The sequence below is a fragment of the Equus quagga genome, chromosome 2 (assembly GCF_021613505.1).
Source record: "Equus quagga isolate Etosha38 chromosome 2, UCLA_HA_Equagga_1.0, whole genome shotgun sequence".
Classification (NCBI taxonomy): Eukaryota; Metazoa; Chordata; class Mammalia; order Perissodactyla; family Equidae; genus Equus; species Equus quagga.
In genome coordinates, this window is record NC_060268.1 from 31,325,942 (window position 1) to 31,348,053 (window position 22,112).

The window sequence follows — 22,112 nt, forward strand, 5'->3', positions numbered from 1 at the left end:
CACATAATTTTTCCACTTTGTACTTTAGATGGAATGTATTGAGTATTGAGTCTTTGTGGTCTGGAAGTAGCACACAAGCCACTTCTGACTTCTGTTGACCACTGCAGACCTTTAGCTTCTTAAACCAATTTGTGTCAGCTGGCTTGGAAGTTTTCGTTGGCTTTGGTGGGAAGAGGTGATGGAAGAGAGAGATGAAATAAAATGGAGAGGTCATAACATTTTTCAGATGCCGATGTAGAAAAGTTTGAGAACTGCTGTACTGCCTTATATATTTAGTTTTGTGCTCTATTCTAACGAATTAGATCTGTCTAGTAATGAAAATTTCTCTCAAGAATCTTAAAATGTTGTTCTACCCAAATTTGAAAACCATAACTTCAGCCACTGACTTGTGAAGCGAGGCTGACTTGCATTTTTCCGGTGTCAAGAAACATTGTTCCTCTTAACCTAAAGGGTACAGGAAACCAGAATGATTTTGGTTCCTTATTTCTGTTTGTGTTTTTTAATGTCTGGAGACAAGGTAGATTTAGTAAGGGTTGTAGTCCTAACATTCACTTATCCTTGACTAACGATTTTTTTTAAGGAGCTGTTACAGGTTGGTTCCAGAGTTCACTTATCCTTTTAGGAGCTGTTACAGGTTGGTTCCAGAATTCACTTATCTTTGACTAACCATTTTTTTTTAAGGAGCTGTTACAGGTTGATTCCAGAATACACTTATCCTTGACTAACCATTTTTTTTAAGGAGCTGTTACAGGTTGATTCCTGGACTTAACTATTTTCAACTTCTTGACAAACTTTGTGTACCACAGTGTTAAATTATTTTTGATTCCATAATATAATTTTGTCATTCCTCTTCCTCCAAATTAATTCTAAATTGTAGTTTTCATTTTTATTCATCATAGGGTATTTAGGTTGTAAAAATATCAGGTAAAAACTATAACAGTGTTAGTTTTTTTAATGCTGTAATTGTCATTAGGTAATTTACACTAGTTACGTGTTGTTAGACTTGTGACTTATATGTTATGGAACTGTATGTTCATTTTGTTTTAAAAAGTGGACTTATTTCAGTAACGTGTTAGCCTTACAGAACAGGATCCTTGTCCAGGCTGCTGTTCTTATCTTACCTATAAGCATTCTTTACAGTCTCGAGTGGTATCGTTTCACACTATAGGTGTAAACCTCGGGACATGTCTAAGTGAAATCTATGTTGTTTAGGTGGGTACAGAAGTTAAAGCTTGGCTCTCTAACACATTCCTTAGTGTTCAAATACTCTCTGGTACAAAATGAAAAGGAGATTAACAGTCCAGCCATTAGACCACTCTTTCCACTGTATTCTCTGAAAACTAGTTTCCTACTTTTCCAATAGCCTACTTTTTCTATCTTTTAAAAAATTCTTGTTTAGTTAAAATTATTTTAAAAATTAATTTTTAAATTTATGATGACTACCATCCTGTGATATTTTTCCCCACCAGTAGAGAGAACTGGTTAAAAATATAATTATTCCACCTTTGGCTTCATAATATGTGGATGCCCTTGTTAGATTTAGATGAAGATCTTCAAAGGATGCAGTTGTCAAGAAAATCAAGGACATATGTTAATCTACGTTGGTCTTTGGGCTAGATTTAGTACAGAAAAATAGCTACTTCCTTTTCTACGATTGACTCTACCCTTAGTCTCATCGCATATTTCAGAATTGTTTGCTATTTTAATCTTTAGAATTCTGTGATATTTTTGGCCCTTTCTGCATCCGTCTGTGGTTGTGACATTGGTATGATTCTCCCTCCTTACCCCACAATTCCCATGTCTCCCACATTTTTTCCTGTAGAGGAGCTTCCCACCTTAAGTTTCTTTTCTTGTCATATACCTTTTATTTACATTACATTACACAACGAAGGAGGATGACATACCAAGTTTTAAATACTTATTTGTTTTAATTTTTTCTACTGTTGACCTTTTCAGTAGATAATTATCTTTCTGCTATCAAAATATTTATAGTTCTCCTTTCATTTTGTCAAGGTTCCATAAGAATTTATGAGACTGTGCAGTTGGTAAATAAAATCAAGAATCTTAGCACTGTACTTGCTTTTGCATGAAGAATGCCTTAAAGATACAAAAGGAACTGTTCAGAGTGGATACCTCTGGAGAGTTATGAAAATAGGGTGGAGAGTGGGAATTTTCCTTTACCTAAACAATTTGGAAGGGTATGTACAACTTTCTATATTGAGAGTGTATCACTTTTATAATAAAGAAAATTTTTAAGAGGCATAGTGTGTTAGGGAACCTCAGATGATCAAGAATTGAATTCTGGTCAGACCCCATTTTAATAAATGGGGAAACTAAGGTTTACAGAGGTAGTTATTGGTAGAACACAGAGTAGCAAAGGTAAGACTGAGGCGTAGGCCTACTAACTTCTATCCAGTGCTTTCCGTTATATCATTTTGCCCCTGCCATGATGAACATTTTTTACATTTGCCTCATCACCATTTTGTTAACTTAAATGATTGTATAATACCAAAAAAGAGCAAGTAACACATTTTTATATGTTATACAGGCTGTAATACATTTCAACCTTTTACAATTCACCAAATGATCCCTGAGGCTCTGATATGTGTGAGGCACTCTGGTAGGAATTATAGGAAATACGCAGGTAAGATACAGGTTCTGCCTTTGGAGAGCTCATGGTATAGTGGTGAGAATGATAATACTTTATCCATTCCTTCACCATTTACTGAGCGCTTATTCTGGGTCAGACCCTGTTCTGAGTGTTAAGGATACAGGACTGAGAAAAAGAATCCAGTAACTATTCTAAGGAAAGTTATGATCTAATGGAGAAAGCAAACAAACTTTCATAGGTTATAATGCTGTGTGATAAATGCCACAATGGACATATACAGCAAAATACAAAAAAGCAGTAGAAAGATACAGCAAAAGAAAATGATGAACTGAGGTAAAATGGAGACACTGAGAACTGGAGGACCTGATGAGGTAAAGTGGTAGTGAAAGACGTGGAAGCATTAAAGACTGGTCAGACAGTTGAATGTTGGGGTTAATAGTTTCAGAGATGGGCAGTTCCCGTCTAGTGTGCAGCCTTGGGAGTGGGTTTCTGAAGTGGAGTAAAAGTAAAAGCCAGTTGAGTCAAGGAGCTCTAAGTACCAACTTTGAGGCTGGCTATTACAGAGTTTTTACTGAGGGATGTTAGGTGGTACAGATGCAAAAATAGTTTAGATAAGTCCCTCCTTCAAAGAGTCACCTTCTCTCTGAAACCTTTTCTGATTCAACCCCACACGCAGATAGATCAGTTTTTGATGTCCCTTTATCCCTTATACAGACTACTACTGTAGCACCTATTTCATTTAATTTTGTTGTTTTTGTTTACATATTATTTTCTTCAATTAGGCTGTTAGGTTTTTGAGAACAGGGACATGAAGTTGTCTTTGTATTTTCAGCACCTGGTATGATACCTGATATTACATATAACTTGCACTCAATAAATAAACATTGAGTTGAAGATCCTCTAGACTAAAAAAAGAGACAAATATAAAGAAAAATTAAAACATACTATGATAAAGTCAAATGAAATATACCTACTAGAGCAGTGATGTTTCACCTGGCTGCATATTGGAATGATCTAGAGATTTTTTTTAAATACCTCTACCCCATTCCCAGGGATTCTGATTTAATTGCATCAGTAGGTTTTAAAAGCTCTTCAGCTGATTCTAATATAAAGCCAGAGCTGAGGACCACAGCTCAAAAGGGAAGAGTGATCAATGCTACATGCATGGGAACTTTCCCACCTGAGCTGGGCTTTGAAGGGTGAGCAGAAGTTCACCAAGTAGCTAAGGCACAGCAGGCTTTTCCTTAAATGTCAGTAAGTCTTATAGAATATTTATCTGCACCTGGAGCCGTTACATTACACATAGACGTTTAGCCTACTCGGCTGATCTACCAATTCTATGTGTTTTCAGTAGGTCTCATCAGTCTCTCATGCTAGGGTTAAATCAGAGTAATATTTTACGAAGAAACTTAGCGCTCTACTTTTTTCATAAGAATATGTTTCAAAGTACCAAACACTTTTTTTTAACTTTTGAAAAAACCCTCTACGTTTTTGCCCCAGACCAAAATGAGTGAATTACATTATATTTTCAATCACAGGTGACTATTACTCTTCTTTTAAATACAGCTTTCATATTATATGGTTATTGAATACTATCCATTTCACTTTGGCACTCTAAGAGTGAGCTATAACATTGTATAAGGTAGTAGGATGAATAGTTTTATAAAAATACTTGGATTTGATATCTTCTTAGCTTGCCTGATAGCATCCTTGGGTGGTTTTTTTTAAAAAACGGTTTTTCAGTATCACTTATCTGAAATATTTTGGTTATAGACCACATCTGTTTTTCCCCTCTTCTCCATACTCCAGAGCCAGTGATAAACTTTATAATATATTACTTTACCCACAGGAAGCAATTAGCCAAATCCAGAATAGGAGAAATTTTATTGAATAACTAGATTCTTGAGCAAATAAATGGCTGGGGTGGAGAGGAGTGATAGAAAGGAAGAGAAAGCTATTACAGATAAAAAGCATATCAAATGCAATGTGTGGACCTTGTTTGGATCCTGATATGAACAAAACAACTGTAAAAAGACATTTTTGAGATAATCGGGGGAATGTGGCCATGTACTTGGTATTAAACAATATTAAGGAACTATTGTGAATTTTCTTAGGTGTATTTATGACCCTGTGGTAATGTAAAGCCCTTACCTATAGAGATACATATTGAAGTATTTACAGGTGAAAGGAAATGTACTCCCCTCCCCGCCAGAAGCATTGAGAGATTGGCCAATGTTTATAATTTGTTGAATCAGAATAAAAGGTACATGAAGATTCGTTTTACTGTTCTCTTTGCTTTTGTGTACATTTGAAAATAGATATAATAAAAACTTTTAAAAGGTTAAACTGCAGTTAAGAAAGCTGCTTCAGGGGCTGGCCCCGTGGCCGAGTGGTTAACTTCGCGCACTGTGCTGCAGGTGGCCCAGTGTTTCATTGGTTCGAGTCCTGGGCGTGGACATGGCACTGCTCATCAAACCACGCTGAGGCAGCGTCCCACATACCACAACTAGAAGGACCCACAACGAAGAATATACAACTATGTACCAGGGGGCTTTGGGGAGAAAAAGGAAAAAATAAAATCTTTAAAAAAAAAAAAAAGAAAGCTGCTTTAATAGAAAGGACTTTCTTTTTATAGAGTCTGTCCTAGAATACTCTAGATATTTGATTAAATATCAATGATTGGTAAAGTGATTGCTTCACCTTCTTGTGGTTTATCTTTCGCGGTGTCTTCCACATCCTCACTAATTCTCTCCACCAAGGGCCTCATTCTTTTCCTCTCAGTGACATGTTTCTCAATTGCAGATTCTCAAACTTTGCTTTGATATTACCTATACTGGAATGGAAAAGAAGGAAGAGGACACTTCTTGGGACCAGGGAACCTTATAAAAGTCATGCTTTCCCATTTTATGGCTGTTAGAATAAGGGGAATGTTTCTAATGCTGACATTTAAAGCAATGTATAATGATCTGTGAGGATGATATTATGCTGTAAACTTTTGGATCGTAGCTGCCTCTCTTTTGCCCCTCTGCCTAATAAATACTTACGGGCTAGCATGACCTTTGTGCAAATTCTAAAAAGGTACCCCTTCCAAGCTTCGCTGGAGAAGGGCAAACTGGATTTCAGCTCCCAACCCCACTGCCCTTTTGGCCCAACACAATCGGCACAGCTGCACCGGTGGGCTTGTTGACTTAGAATAATGTAGAGTATATGTATCTTAAGTTCAAGGTGATATGTTTTTAGCAGTAGATATGAAAGTTTGGAGGACTATACTGTAGGAATTATGAGAGCATTTTATTTTGTGACTGTGTAAAACAATGTATTATTTCAGTGAGGTTTTACATGTTAAATAGAAAAACAAAAAGATATTCCCCATTAAAATTATATAATTTAGTGATTTGTGTATTTTGTAGAATCCCAGTGATTGTATATGAAGATAGGAGCACAAAACTGCAGAACATACAATGCACACATACACAGACACACACGGCACCTTGCTTTAATTGCAAAAGTTCAATAGTTGCTTAATAGGAAATATTACCACATTTGCTCAGGTCTAAGCAAATTTTTAACAATTCTGATATTCAGGTGCATTTTACTTTTGAAGAATTTTAAGATACTGTTAAATCATTGGTGGAACTTACAGTTAAAGTTTCAAAATCAAGTCAATATTGTAAATAAATCAACCTGAGAGGCTATGCAAAACCTGAAATTTTGAAGTTACCTTTGGATGTCTTAACTGAAAAAATGTAAAGGCTGAAGATTTTTTATTTTCTTCTTAAAACTGAAGTTTTTGTAGTTGAAAAGCACAGAAATAGAAAACAAAAGCTGTATTTAAGTTATTAGAAAATGACAGGTATGTTTAGGCTTACTCCTAACTTTAGTTTTTTGGGTTTTTTAAAAATTTCCTCTTAGCTCAGTTTTCATTCTCCACTTCCCTTGCTAAATCAATCAATGGTATCTTCTGCTTTGTGTTATTATTATTTTTATTATTTGTGCATTGCTTAGCCTTATTACATTTCTAACGGCCTTGAGAAATACATGCAAGATATTCAATGGATAGTATTCATCTGTTTACAATTGGAACCATTTGGTAGATAGCTTTAATTTTTGGCAAAGTGACACCTGAATTTCCTCCATTTTACTAGACAAGTCTGCTTTTACTTTGGGATAAGGCTATTCGTTTTTCATATTGCTAGTTTAAAAAAAGAAAACAGTGGCACCACCCTGTGGTGTAGTGGTTAAGTTTGGCATGCTTCGCATTAGCACCCAGGTTCACATCCCAGGCATGGACCTACACCACGTCAGCCATTTTGTGGAGGTGACCCACAAATAAAGTGGAGGAAGATTGGCACAGATGTTAGCTCAGGGCTAATCTTCTGCAAGCAAAAAAAGAGGAAGATTGGCAACAGATGTTAGCTCAGGGCTCATCTTCCTCAGGAAAAAAAAAATCACTAACTAAAAACTTTTCTATACACGTGTATATTTTCACCTTGAGGAGCTATGAGAAAGTCAACTGAAATTTGTCTTTATTCTATTTTGAGAGCATTTGCATTTAACATTTAAGCTTTTTTTATATCCAGAAATGCTTATTTTCAAAACAAGCTAATTTGCATCCTAAGACACATGTAAAAAATTATCCTCTGTTGATTTGTTTTTTTCTAGTTTAGCAGTGTGCTAATTTCCAAATAAAATTTTAAGAATTAATAAGAAATAGAAAAGATTCTTCCTGGATTATTAGATAAGGTTAATTCTTCCCTTTCCTGAAAAATTAGCAGTTTTGATATTTTTTCATTTGGAAAAAAGTCATTTTCTTCTGAGCTAAAATGGGATTTCTTATCCAGGAGAAAACAAGCTGATAATGTTAAGTAACCTGCCCAAGGTCATGCAAGTAGTAATTAGAAGAATAGTAATTTGAACCCAGGTGTGTGTGATGCTAATACCAGTATTCTTGTCAATTGCAAATATAGGGTGCAGGAATCATAAAAGAAATGCAATTTTTATGTTCTATTTACATTTTTGCAATTATTTTGCCTGGCATTGGGTGCATGACAGGAAATAGTAAAAAAAAAAAAAAAAAAGTAGTAAAATAAATGATGTGTGGACAGATTTTTGGGACCCCTCTTCTTCATCTAACAGGCAAATCTGACAAGCAAACTGCACAGGCTTTAAGTCAGTACAAGAAAATCCATGCTGTCGTGTGAAGCAGCTGTGCAGGCCACCTTCGGCCTGTGTCAGAGTGACTTTGCAACCCCATGCCTCACGACAGAAGATGCCAGGTGGAGAAATCTGCAACAGGAAAAGATAAAGGGTACCTAGCTCCTGCATCCCCAGCTGCATTTCTTAGAGATTAAGGAAATCATTAAGGACCCTGGTCCTTTCTCCCTCCACATGGATAACATCAGCATCCCTGAATTTGTTTGATGTATAACCAAGAAATTCTTATGTTATCTTTAATGTGTAATCTAGAGCAAAACCAGGTGTGCCCTATCCCTTTTAACATAAATGAAATCTGGTTGTAAGGTTTTTTTTTTCCCTCTTCCCTGCATGTACAGTGTTTGTGAAAAAGATATATGGTGCACTTACACACACACCTCAGAGCAGTTCCATCAGAGCACTCTGTTAAACTGTTTCCCAGGGCTTGAGCTCCTCCCTCTGATTATTGAATAAACTCCTTCCTAATATTACCTAGACTCCTTGCATCTTTCCTGAATAGCTTAAGGTTCTGTGTTCATAAAAGGAAATCTGGCCTAATGATGTATATTTCACTGTCTTTTACACAAATGGTCTGCAAATACCTAGTACTGCTGAATTACATGAACAGTTACTAATTTAGTTACATTACTCCTGTCCTAAAGTTAATGAATATTCATATTTTGACCCACGTCTCAGTAGATCTATTTTTAAATGGAGTTTTGTTGCAGGGGAGGAAGGAAGCAGTAACTTATAAAAACACTTGTTCACTGAGGTGAAAATTAACAAGGAAATTTTGTTTTGAGTTGTGTTTTTATTTTCCTTTCTTTACATTTTTAAAAAGTATCCTAAGTTTTGACAATACGTTGCCTAGTATCAGTTTTATTTTCTATATACTGTTTGTAGTGTTGACTAGAAGCCCATCTAGCAAGTATTTCATAATAGAAGAATGAAGTGTCCTGCATCAGAAGTGAACTTCTGAGTGAGCTACTGAGTAGTCCATGTTCAAAGCTGCCAGCGCTACCTCCTTGGCTGGTGATTCTTGGGTCCTATCTTACCTGGGCTGTAATGACATGAGAGTAGTGAAACAGATAGGCAGTCTTACATAGGGAGTTGCAACAGTGGAACCTGAGGGCTCTGAGTACTCAGAGGCTTTTGATAATCATGCCTTCTTTACTATTTGGGTCAGCAGCCAAAATGGCTGACGTAGCTATCAAATTAGCTAGTCATCAACTATCCTACTACATTCTTTCCTCTAGTGAAGACTCAGAACTGGAGGTCCCTGAAGAAGTAACTGGGCAAGATGGTAGTGTGTTGTTCTCTCAGGGTTGTCTCTATGCTTATCCTGTATTTTACTTCTGATCCTGGTTTTATATTGTCTTTTATTAAATAGTTGGATAGCAAGACTGTGAGCTTGAAGCCAGGTACAGTCTCTTGTTCTCCACTGCATTCCTATTTCCTGGCACATAGTGGGCACTCAAATATATTTTGAATAAATGCGTGATTCCTTCAGCCTCAGTAAGTCGTGGGATTTTCCTGATGTTTTGATTTGGAGAACTCTTTGTCTTCTTTACTCTACAGTATTATGAATCCATCAGAAAATAATGTCTTTTACATAAAATATTTATCTCTCAGTTGTTAGCTGCAAAATATGTGATACATTCACCACTGATGCCATTCATTTTCACAGACAAGTTGTTTATCCTATTGATGGATACCTGGGCGGGCTGTTTCGTGTTTGGGCTGTTATGAATAAAGCTGCTATAAACATACTCTTTCAAAATTTTTTGTGGACTTATGCTTGTATTTCTCTTGGGTAAATACCTAGAAGAGGAATTGCTGGGTCATAGGGTAGGCGTGTGTTTAAATTTTTAAAAAACACCAGACCTTTTCCAAAGTTGTTGTACCATTTTACATTCCCACTAACATTTGCTCTACATCCTTGCCAGCAATTTTAATTGTGATTTTAATTTGTATGTCCCCAGTGGCCAGTGATGTTGAGCACTATTTCAAGTGCTTATTAGCCATTTGTATAACTTCCTTTGTGAATTGTCTGTTTACATCTTTTGCCCACTTTGCATTAAGTTTTGTCTGTTTTGTTTTGTTTTGTTGCTGAGGAAGATTTGCCCTGAACTAACATCCATTGCCAATCCTCCTCTTTTTTTTAAAGTTTTTGCTTGAGGTAGATTAGCCCTGAGCTAACATCTATGCCAGTCTTCCTCCATTTTGTATGTGGGATGCCTCCACAGCACAGCCAGTGAGTGGAGTAGGTCCACTCCTGGGCTCTGAACCTGAGAACCTGGGCCGCCTAACCAGAGCACACAGAACTTTAACCATTCGGCCATGGGGCCCAGCCTGAGTTGTTTGTCTTTTTATTATTGAGCTGTAGGGAATTTTTATATATTCAAGATAGAAGTCCCTTGTCAAGTCCATACAAGTATATGTTTTGTGAATATTTTCTCCCAGTCTGTGACTTGCCTATTTATTTTCATAATGGTGTCAGTTTATTGTATTTTTTCGACATTGTATTTTGAAAATTTTCAAACATACAGAAAGTTGAAAGACTTTTATAGTGAACACCCGTACACCCACCACCCAGAGTCTATCATTAACATTTTATTATACTTTTCCTATTACATATCTATCCATCTATCTGTCGTCTTATATGCATTTCAAGGTAAAGTGCAGATATTAGTTCACTTCCCCCAAATAGTTCAAAATGCATATTATTAATTAGAATTCAGTATCTGTTTGCAGTTTTTTTTCTTTTGAGGTAAACTTTCCATACAATGAAATAACACAAATTTTAAGAGAACATTGGCTGAGTTTTGACAAATGCACTCAGCTGTGGAACTCTAAACTGTGTCAAGATGTAGATTACCATCACTCTGAGAAGTTCTCTCATGCCTCATTCCGGGAAATCTCCACCACCATCCCCCTAGAGGCAACCATTGTCCTGGTTTTTTTGCACCATAGATTAGTTTTGCCTGTTCTAAAACCTAGTATCAGTGGATTCATGTATTATGTAATTGTTTGTTTGAGGTTTCTTTCACTTAGCATAATGTTTTTGAGATTCATCCATATTGTTGAGCGTATCACTGGTTCATTCCTTTTTATAGCTGAATAGTATTTCTTTGTATGAATATATCATAGTTTGTTTATCCATTCTTCTGTGGATGTACACCTGGGTTGTTTCCCGTTTTGGGCTATTATTACTAAACTGCTGAGAACATTCTTGTATAAATCCTTTTGTTGGGAGTATGTTTTCCTTTTGGGGGGTAAATACCTAGGAGTCCAATTGCTGGATTATAGGGGAAAGTATCAGACCCTTTCCAAGTGAGTGAACCAATTTACACCCCAGTCACAATGTATGGAAGTTCCTTTTGTTCTATGTTCTTACCATATTTGCTGTTGTCAGTCTTATCAATTTATCCATAGTGGTAGATGTGTAGTGGTTCCTCATTGTGGTAGTCTATTAGACTTTAAATAGCTATTTCTTACATCCCACTTTCTCTAACCACTAACCATACACAGCAGTCACACACCTCAGCTTTACCAGTTCCCCCCTAACTTTTTCTGTATTACTTTAACTTTGCCTTCAATTTTTTATGCCCTCGCACTTTTATCTACAGTCCACTCTAGGAGAGAAGTATTTTAAAATTGCTGACCACTGTGGTACCAAAGCATCAAGGTGGTAAATTACTACTATCATAGATTAGCAGGAATTTGTTGTCCTCCTGCTTGTTTAGTTTGGGGATTTTTTTTTAGAGGGGAAAGGTGACAGGATAACATTTGTACATAGGCTTACATGCACAAGCTCTGCACAGATTTATAAACACAAGTCACTGTTTCTGTCCATTGACTATAGATTACCCACCGTTCAACTCTCTTTATAAAATAGATATGAAGGCAAGAGCCTATTGGAAATATCCAGTAGCACTAAAGTATGAAAGAACTTGGAACCCAGCATATTGAAATCTTTGACAACTTGGTAGTTAAGTTCTTTTAAATAAATTGGTGGAGTAGCTACCTAGGTTAGAAATAAGGAAAAATCTCCAAGGGCACTACCACACCTGACTTAGTTTCTTTCAAAGATAAAAGTAGTTACAAAGACTTCTCAAGGTGATAAACTTTTCTCTTTCCCAAATAGTAGAAATTCTCAACCTTGGCTGTGTGTGAGAACCATCAGGATAGGGGCGGGGCGGGTAGCTTTTAAAAGTCTTGTTGCCCTGCCTCTACTATAGAGCAATTAAATCACAATACCTGGCATGGGACCCAGACATCAGGAGTTTTAAAATCTCCCCAGGTGATTCCATTGTGCAGCCAAGATTACAAACAAGCCATATAGGAGCCCATGAAATGAACTTTAGGTGAGTGTATATGAGTTTTCTTTCTATGAAACAACTTCTGTGCTGCCTACCAACAAGGGTATTAGGGGTTTTTCAGTTGGGCTTCACCATTTACAAACTCTGTAACTTTGGGCAAGTTCCTTAGCCTAATGTTTCCATGATGATTAAATGAGATCATAATGAAAAGTTTCTAGTGCACTGCAGAGCACAAAGTAGGTGTTTAACTACTGTTAGTTTCCATCTCTTTTAGAAGTGGCATATATTCAAATAAACGGATTATAAGCCATCATTCCTTCTCGGTTAAGTTTAGCACCATCTTACTTGTCAGGTGTTACAACAAAGCCCTTATATTACGTCATCAACTTGGAAGTTAGCACAGGGCTCAATTGACTGAATGCCCTTGTCTAAGTGTAGGTGGGGCCTCACACTCTGTAGTTAAAGTAATCAACTGAGAACTTGACACAAACAGTTATCTGATAAAATATACCAAGAGTTAAGTATGCTATTTTAAGTGTGTGCTGAAGGAACTAGGAACCTCTTAATCAGTGGGATTTTCTTGGAAATTTTTTCTTTAAAGCATGATGTTTAAATTCTGTACAATACGAAAAATTCTGAACTCTTTAAAAAATATTTTGCTCCTTTAAACAAACTTGGACTCTTGGGAAAGTTAATGTCTCTTCTTGGATGTCCTTGTACACACTACTGCATCTAGAATTATGCCACATGTGAAATATGTAGGTGTTCGTTAAATACTTGGTGAACGTTCTCATCAGAAAGAGAAGAAACTTTGAGTTGCGTGACTGTTTTCCGTATGCTTTGAAATAAAGCAGCAACAACAGAAACTTACAAATAGCTTATGGTTCATTTTCTAAATTGGCATCATTTCTTTAAAGAGGAAAGTTTGTAAAATGAACTGCTCCCTAATCTTTCTCTTGTGAAATTTGAGGGCAGAGACTGAGATCATGATGGTGCATGCAGGAGTAGAAATAACTTAAGTGAAGGAAACAAGTGGGTTGGCAGGTCATGAATTCTGCCCACTCTCCAGCTCTTGGCAGCTCCGGGAAAGCAGCCTAAACAGTTCTTGGGATTTTTGAGTTTAATAACAATAAGTAAAGGGTGGAGTGCTTAATCCTTTTGAATGACTGATAAACACTGTGGAAGGCGTGTCTTTCAGCGTTCCACTCCCTTGGGGCTGGGGCTGAAGGTAGGTCACGTGAACTGAAAGTACTTCCCGATTCCCTGCCTCGGTCTCCAGTAGGCAGTAATCAGAGTCTGAAAGGGGCACAGCAAGGAAAAGGTAGGCAGGGAAAGTAGACTGGAAGGAAGTTTAAATACAGCAAAAGCACGGTATTTCTAACTATAACAATGCCACACTTTACGGTGACTAAGGTAGAGGACCCAGAGGAGGGGGCAGCAGCTTCGGTCTCCCGAGAAGGGGAGCCCAGCTTAGCAGAAATAAAAGACTGGATTCAATATTCAAATGAACCAGGTGAGTACTCAACTTGGCAGCTTTTGGAACCTGTAGGGTTTTTCGTGAAAGAAATGGTAACTAGAATATTCAAAATACCTCCCTAAGGATGGAGAAAAAGTAGTGTGGTTAAAGTGTTTCTCAGTCAACTGTTTCACTCCCTGGTATATCTGATAACTTATCTTACTTTTTTCACATTCTGGTTTGTTTTTCCCTACAGTGAGTTCTGTGTTCATTACCTACAGGTGAAACTGAATCAGTGGTAACGCATGAAAAGAGTTTTCAAGCAAAAAGGCGCAGAAAAGTCAATTTGTGCAGAATTTAGAATTCACCCTTTGCTAAGATAGTTTAAATTATCTAGAAAAGCACATAAAGAAGGAGCATGGTTCAGTAGTTTGTAGAGTGGACTTTGCACTTGTGACTTTTCAAGTTATTCAGTGTTTTGCCTCACTTTACCAGTTAAACAGTAATTCAATAGTGAGCGGTCTAAGAATTCTTTCATGAAAGAACAGAAGTACAGGAGAGCATTATGACGACCAGCATAGCGTCAGCTTTAATAAATGTGATGAATGTGATTATCCCTATTATTTTCTCTAAATGGTAACAGTTAAACTTGCTGGAGGAATTGTGGCTTTGAGTTTTTAAACATGCAATTAAAATCTTAGTCAATATTATGGTGTTGAATATAGTCGTGGTTTGAAGCCCTTTATTTTTTAAGTCTGTAAATTTCGTAGATTGTCAGAAACTCCTCTGCTATGTGACTAAAGGCTAAGGGAATAAGTAATCTCTCAAAATCCTTTTTGATTCCATGATTCTAACTTTCCTCTTTAGCAAGTAACATATCACAATTCCTTGCTGTAAACAGGTATTGACTCTCTTGTTTTACCAAGCCTTCATGAATTTTTAAGAATCTGTAACTTAAGGAAAAGGACTATCAAAAAAAATTCCTCTTGTTTATTTTCTCCTTCTAGTGAGAGAATTTACTAGGGGAAGATAAAGAATGAAGGTTTTATGGAAACTCTGTCTCCCAGGTTATTTTCATTTTGCTGAGTAGTCAGGGTGATAAGTTGAAAGTAAGTTTTATCTACTTTGAAATTGAGCCTGATTCTCCACAACTTTAGCTCAAAGAAGTTAAGTTCTCTTTTGGGATTGTGTCTATTTGAAGCTGTACTTTCTTAGTTGCATATGTTTGCTGCCCTTAGATTTTCATCCCTTTAGGCTTTTGTCTTTGCTGTTGTCTTCATTAATTTCACAAAATGACATCTATCTGTTCCTTATTTCGCTTCTCATTGTTTTTTATTTCCTTTCTTCATCGCGTCTACTGTTTTATTATTTCATATTTACTGATCCAGTAATGTTTGAAGAAATCTGCTTTATTCAGATTAGAGCAGTGTTGAAATCATTTGATTTATTAGCAACCACCTAGAAATCCATAAAAATTTTTGGTAGCAAGCAATTTTGTGATAAGTGACATTCCCAGGCTTAATTTAGTTATTCCATAGTGATTGCTTTGGTCGAGGAAGAAGTGACAGATACATCTAGCTTGAATTTAGTAAGGCTTTTTATTTGGCATTTTCCGTGACAGCCCAGAAAGTATCCACTTGAATCAAGTGTTGTTTGGTAAGTGAACAACTGATGGGAATATATTATCTAAATTGTATTTATCTTTATTGTAGGGTTAAATTAGGGAATATGGGGAAAACCTGAAAGTTTTGTGTTTTTTTTTTTTTTTTTTTTACTTTGGAGTAAAATGTTCTTGAGGATAGATGGTGTCTTTGGAGCAGTTGCTTGAAATGCAGTAAGTTTTAGTCCCCTGTTCGTCTGAGTTAAAAATTGCTAAACTGATCCTGATTTTGTTGCTAGTACTTCTAGCACTAGCCACGTATGTGACCAGTTGCTTTTTGTGCTTTTTTTTTTTTTGATGAGAAACATTGGCCCTGAGCTAACATCTGTTGCCAATCTTCCTCTTTTTGCTTGAGGAAGATTGTCCCTGAGCTAACATCTGTGCCAATCTTCCTCTGTTTTATATGTGGGATGCCACCACAGCATGGCTTCAAGAGTGGTGTGTAGGCCTGTGCCTGGGATCTGAACCTGCAAACCCTGGTCTGCCGAAGGAGAGTGCACCAACTTAACTACTGTGCCACCGGGCCGGCCACTGTGCTTTTCATTCTTTATTTGTGAGGAGAGAAAAATATGTGCTGTCATATAAATTGAACATATTTAGAAAGCAGATCATCCTTTAAAGTGTGTTTTTTAAAAGATGAGATTTATTTGAACTAGGCAGGTAATTTGAGATAAAACATATGAATACAGACATCTAAACTAACTTTATTTTTTATTTTATTGTGGTCATGTTGGTTTATAACATATAAATTTTAGGTGTATTTCAACTTTTGTATAGACTGCATCCTGTTCACCACCAAAAGTCTAGTTTCCATCTGTCACCGTACCTATGTGCCCCTTTACTCCTTTCACCCTCCCCGACCCCCTTCCCCTCTGGTAACCACTGCCGACTGAAATAGTCTAGGTAATATTAGTGAAGGAGTTTATTCAATAATCAGAGTGAGGAGTTCAAGCCCTGGGAAACAGTTCAACAGAGTGTACATGCGGAACTGCTCCCAGGTGTGTGTGTTTAAGTGCTGCTTATATATCTTTCACAAACACTGTACATGCAGGGAAGAGGGGGGAAGAAAACCAGGTTTCATATATGTTAAAAAGGGATAGGGTACATCTTTTTCCTCTAGACTTTACATTAAAAATAACATAAACAGGAATTTCTTGGTTATACATCAGACAAGTTCAGGGATGTTGATGTTATCTATGTGGAGGGAGGCAAGGACCAGGGTCCTTAATGATTCCCTTAATCTCTAAGAAATGCAGCTGGGGATGCAGGAGCTAGGTACCCTTTGTCTTTTCCCGTTGCAGATTTCTCCAGCTGGCATCTTCAGTCATGAGGTGTGAGGTTGCAAAGTCATTTTGACACAGGCCACAGGTGGCCTGCACGGCTGCTTCACAGTACAGCATGGATTTTATTGTACTGACTTAAAGCCTGTGCAGTTTGTTGGATTCACCTGTTAGACCAGGGAGAGGGGTCCCAAAAAATCTGTCCACACCACCAGTCTGTTCTCCATATCTATGGGTTTGTTTGTTTATCTTCCACATGTAAGTGAAGTCATACGGTAATTGTCTTTCTCAGTCTGACTTATTTCATTTAGCATAATACCTGCAGGGTCCATCCATGTTATGGCAAATGGCACAGTTTTGTCTCCTTTTTTGTGGCTGAGTAGTATTCCACTGTGTCTATCTACCACATCTTTATCTATCTGTCGATGGGCACTTGGGTTGCTTCCAAGCCTTGGATATTGTAAATAATGCTGCAGTGGACATAGGGGTGCATATATCTTTTCAAAATAGTGTTTTCATGTTCTTTGGATAAATACCCAGAAGTGGAATAGCTGGATCTTATGTATTTCTATTTTTAATTTTTTGAGACATCTCCATACTGTTTTCCATGGTGGCTACACCAGTTTACATTCCCACTAGCAGTGTGTAAGGGTTGTTTTTTCTCCACATCCTCTCCAACACTTGTTATTTCTCATCTTTTTGATAATAGCTATTCTGACTGGTGTGAGGTGATATCTCATTGTAGTTTTGATTTGTTGAACATGTTTTCATGTGCCTGTTGGTCATCTGTATATCTTCTTTGGAAAAATGTCTGTTCAGATTCTCTGCCCATTTTTTGATCGGGTCATTCATCTTTTTGTTGTTGAGTTGTATGAGTTCTTTATATAATTTTTATATTAACCCTTTAGCAGATATATGATTTACAAATATTTTCTCCCAGTTGATGGGTTGTGTTTTTGTTTTGTTGATGGTTTCCTTTGCTGTGCAGAAGCTTTTTAGTTTGATGTAGTCTCATAAACTAATTTTAAAAAGTACGTTAATCCCTGCCATGCTAGCTAGTAGAATGTCCATCAAGTAAAACCCTGCTTAATTTTGATTTCGAAGGGAAGAGCAGAAGCTTCCCTAGCGTCTGTCTTGACTGTTTTCCTCCTCTCCGGTCCAGTTTAGGCTCCCTATCCTAGGTTTCCTCAGCAACCTGTCTATCGAGTCAGCACCTCCCATACTCTGTATTGTAATCATCTGTTTACTTGTCTCTCTCCCCCAGTAGACTAACCTGGTCTCCTTGAGGGTAGAGACCTTTTGGAATCATTTTTGTATCTCCAGGTCCAGGTGAATTACACATAATAGGCAATTCAGTGAGTAGATTTGTTCTCTGCCTTCTTTATTCTCCAAACACATGTTCAGTGCAAATATCAGGCCAGGTGTGGTACTTTTTTCCTAAGGCTCCAAAGGCATAGGAGGTATAAGTTCCCCAGCAAAGGTGGCAGAATGGCTTTAGAGCCAGGAACCTGGCTTTGAAGCCCAGTCCTACTAATTATTACTAATTAGGAGTAGTGATAATTTGTATTATTACCTGAGTGACTGGGCAAGTTGTTTAACTTCTCTAATCGTTAGTTTACTCATTGATAAAACAAAAGGAATAACAGTACCTGCTTTACACAGTGGTTGTGAATTACATGGAATTACATGGAAAAATATAAGGCACTTAACACATGACACAGCACTCAAAGGTAAGAGCTACCTTTTACTTCTTATATTGGGATTAATGGTTTAATAAAAACAAAAAGAAACTGCTTTGAATAACAGATGGAAAGAATAATAATATTGCCTGGAGGGGACCCTGGACAGGTATGGCAGAGGATGGGACACAACTGATTGTTGAAGGGAGGTCTAGAGAAGACAATTACAAGCAATAGGAAGAATTAGAAGATATGAGAGGAAGATGTAGTGCATATGGGAAACAAAAGTTTAAGGTAGTTAGCACATTGGGCCTGTGGTAGAGAGAGCTAAGAGATGGGGCTACTTAATGAAGTGTTATCAATTTCATCCTCTCTCCACTCTGGAATAGTGAGGTTAAAGCCTTTTTAGAGATAAGAAACTGAGGCTGTAGACAGTAACTTGCCTCAGGCTACAAGGTGAGTAGTAGCAGAGCCAGTGTGCAAACTTCTAAATTTTCTGTGCTTTCCATCATACCATGATGCCAAGTCCTAGCTTAATAAGAATAAGAGAAAGTTACTTTCTATTTTAATGTGCATGCCACAGGATTTGATGTGAGCATTATCAAACCTGTGATGTTTTTTATAACAATACAACAGAGTTTTCCTGTTTATTACATTTACTTAATCAGGTATAAATGTTACATTTGTTCATTTATTTAACTATTTATTGAGTTTAGGTATTTCTGTGAAATAATTTTCCCAAATCCTCTCACTCCTCAGATCTTCTTAAGAGTGTCTAAGGATTAGACAGATTTTGACTGCTGAATTTGCCTTCACTTGATACAGATGGCAGGTTGCAAGGTTTCCCCTTCCTTTGAAATAGAGTTCTAAGGAAATTTTCAGAAACAGACCTATAGCAGAAAAGAAAGGAACATATTGGAGATGAACAGCATCTCCAGACATTAACTCTCAAGTAATCCAGATGGTATGAGAGCATACTGTGAGAGAGATTTCATGTTAAATGGAGTTTAAATTTTATTAAGAACTCACAAAAGTTAGACTGTTAAACTAAATGTTAGTTCTGCTAGTTACCCATGAAAGCTTATGTTCTAAAGAAGTTGATATGACTACTTTCTTTTATTGACTGACTTTAAAATAGGTTAAATAGACAACTAAAGAGCTGCTTTGTATTGATAAAAAAAAATCTGTAGTGAAGATTTAAAAGCTTTATTTTTATTTTTTTAACTGTTTAGATGAGGTTTTTACCAACTCAACTAACAAATTCATATCTACATGTTTTAAAATCTCAGGGTCAAAAGTTTATCCTTAAACTTGGCTTGATGAGGCATGTTTTTCTGCCTCCCTCCCCACCCCTCAATCTTCCATCGTTGTCAGAAAGACTAACAACTCTTCCCGATTCTTTTTACCATGTATTTTTTTTTTTACTGTATCTAAGACCTTAATAAAAGAATACAAATTTGAGTCTGATTCCTTTCAGTTCTTTACATCTTAAAGCTTTATTTAGATTATTGACCCTTCATCATATTACACTCTGACAGTCTTGAACACTTCTTGTTCCCTATTTCAATACTGTTATACCAGATTTTTAGAGTCTCCCACTCCCCAAATTTTTCTTGCTTAATGTACCACCCTTCTGTGTACTATCTGCTGCTTTTGCTCCAAAGGAGACATACGAGATCAGAACTGATTTAATTCTATAAAGATAAAAATTTTCCAAAATGTACATGCATGCATATGCATATTGCTTATTTTTATATTTCATAAATATATTTATATTTTCTATTATATTTATAACTAATTTATAAATATATTTACATTTTATATTCTATACTTAAAGCAACATTTACTTTAGGATTATAAAAACATATTTAGTGTAATTTTAGCATGTTATAAAATATTCAGAAAGTTTTCAAATTTCAGACTGAATTTGAACATAAGGCATAGCTTACAAAACTGATTATAAGCTGGTAAACTTTAAAGAATCTAGCATTTTTTGCCTTTGCCAGGTTGAAAGGGGAAACAGTTTTACATTAAAAAATGTCATCGACATTATAGTAATAATTGTTGAGCACCTACTATATGCCAGGAGCTTTTCAAATACTGGCCTGGTGTTTGTGAGGATCAACCACCAGGGCAGGTAACCGTTGTCACTGTTTTAGAGATGAGGAAAGTGAGGTGCCGAGAAATTAGGTTATTTAAGTTGTAGGTGTGAAATTCAAACTAAAGTCTCTGTGGCTATAGCCTTTTTTCTTTTCACCACACCATCCCTCTACGTTAAATACATACATAATTATTTATGTTTTATGAACTAGACTGCTCTGTTTTCTCAGTAGTTACTAATTCTTAGGTTCCATTTCTTTTCTTCATATCTTTATTCTTCTTTTCTTTGTTTTCAGGGATTTCTCAAAATTAATTGACAGTAACTTGCTGCTTCTACCTTTTCGTGTGTTGGCTTGCTTTTTTATTTAGTGTAGAGTATTTCCAAATATAGAAAATTCTTTCACATGATGCTAAAATTGAGAAATCTGAACAGGCAAGGAACTGGGCTTAACCTGACAGTCCTTATTAGCCCTCCACTCCTTGAATTTCTACAGAGATGCACACTTATCAGGGAGATAGGAATAGGAGGCTTGAAGACTAAAGGTTAATGATGGAAAAAATGGGGATATGGATAAAATGAAGCTAGGTAAAAACACAAGTCTGTTTAGAGAAAAGTACTAATATAGGTAGAACATAGACATGGTAAAGATTGAAGATGGTGCATAAATAACATAAATGATTTTGATGCATTCCAAACCCCCATATAGTAAATTAGATCTCATTTCCTTTCCTGTGTGTTCTTTCTACTGCAGTGTATATATAACCTTTTTGTGACAAGAGATTTCTGTGGTTGTATTAGATATGGTGAACCTATAGTAAGAGTCCTTTTCAAAAGCTGTCTTCATCTTTGTCCTACCACATAGCCTTTGTTCACATATTTTTCTTATCTGAACTCTCTTCTGCTTTCTACTCCTTGTCTACCATAAAAATTTACACAAACCCACATCATCTCAAGACTAGGCTCATGCTCACTTCCTCCAAGATGATTTGCCTAATCCTCTACCCCATCTTTAATTATTCCATCAGTATCCATCAGCACTCAAATATACTTTGCAGTGTGCCCTGAACTTGCAATAGCTTTGTAATTGTATTTATCTCTCTTCAACTGTATTGTGAATTATATGAGAGTGAGGGATACTGTTTTAATATTTTTTGAAAATTATATATTTTTATTTTTTTATTATGGAAAATTTCAAACTCACAAAAGTTAAGTGACTTTCTATTCATTTCTCTTACCTGTTGATGTTTTTCTTTATTTTTAGATGTTCTTTATATTTAGGGATATCAACCCTTTGTGATTGTAAATATTCCTTTTAAAGTTTTATTGAGGTATAATTGACATAAATTAAGCTGCACATATTTAAAGTGTATAGTTTGATGAGTTTTGACATGTGTGTACAACCCTGAAATAATTAATTAGCGTAATCAATATCATGAACAGTCCATCACCTCCAAAAATTTCCTTGTACTCTTTTATATCCCACTCGCTTAATTCTCTGGTCCCCAGGCGACCATTGATCTGCTTTCTGTCACTATATATTAGTTTACATATCTTAGAATTTTATATGAATGGAATCATAAAGTCTGTGCTCTCTTCTGTCTGACTGCTTTCATACAACATAATTATCTTGAGATTCATCCATCTAGTCAGTATCCTTTAAATCTGACTAACTTTCAGATCTTATTTCTCAGAGCTTAACATTTAGGGCTGTAGTTGAAAATGATTCAACCCACAAATGTCTGGACGTCACAGATGCTTTTTAAAATTTTGACTTACTGCCGAGGTTTAAATGTTTTTGGGCCTAGTCTGT

At 36.4% G+C, this 22,112-nt stretch overlaps 1 protein-coding gene across 2 annotated transcripts in view; it reads left to right on the top strand.

Annotated features, from left to right (window-relative positions):
• SLC12A6 (solute carrier family 12 member 6) overlaps positions 1-22,112 on the top strand; it is an 82,225-nt gene that overhangs the window by 2,037 nt on the left and 58,076 nt on the right. Inside the window, exon 1 of one of the 2 annotated variants that reach the window (XM_046652179.1) lies at positions 13,410-13,639. The exons of the other annotated variant lie outside the window; for it this stretch is intronic. Coding sequence (XP_046508135.1) covers positions 13,516-13,639 — 124 coding nt within the window. The 5' untranslated portion in view covers positions 13,410-13,515. Of the gene's footprint in view, positions 1-13,409; positions 13,640-22,112 lie in introns of those variants that run through there. 2 annotated transcript variants of the gene reach the window in all.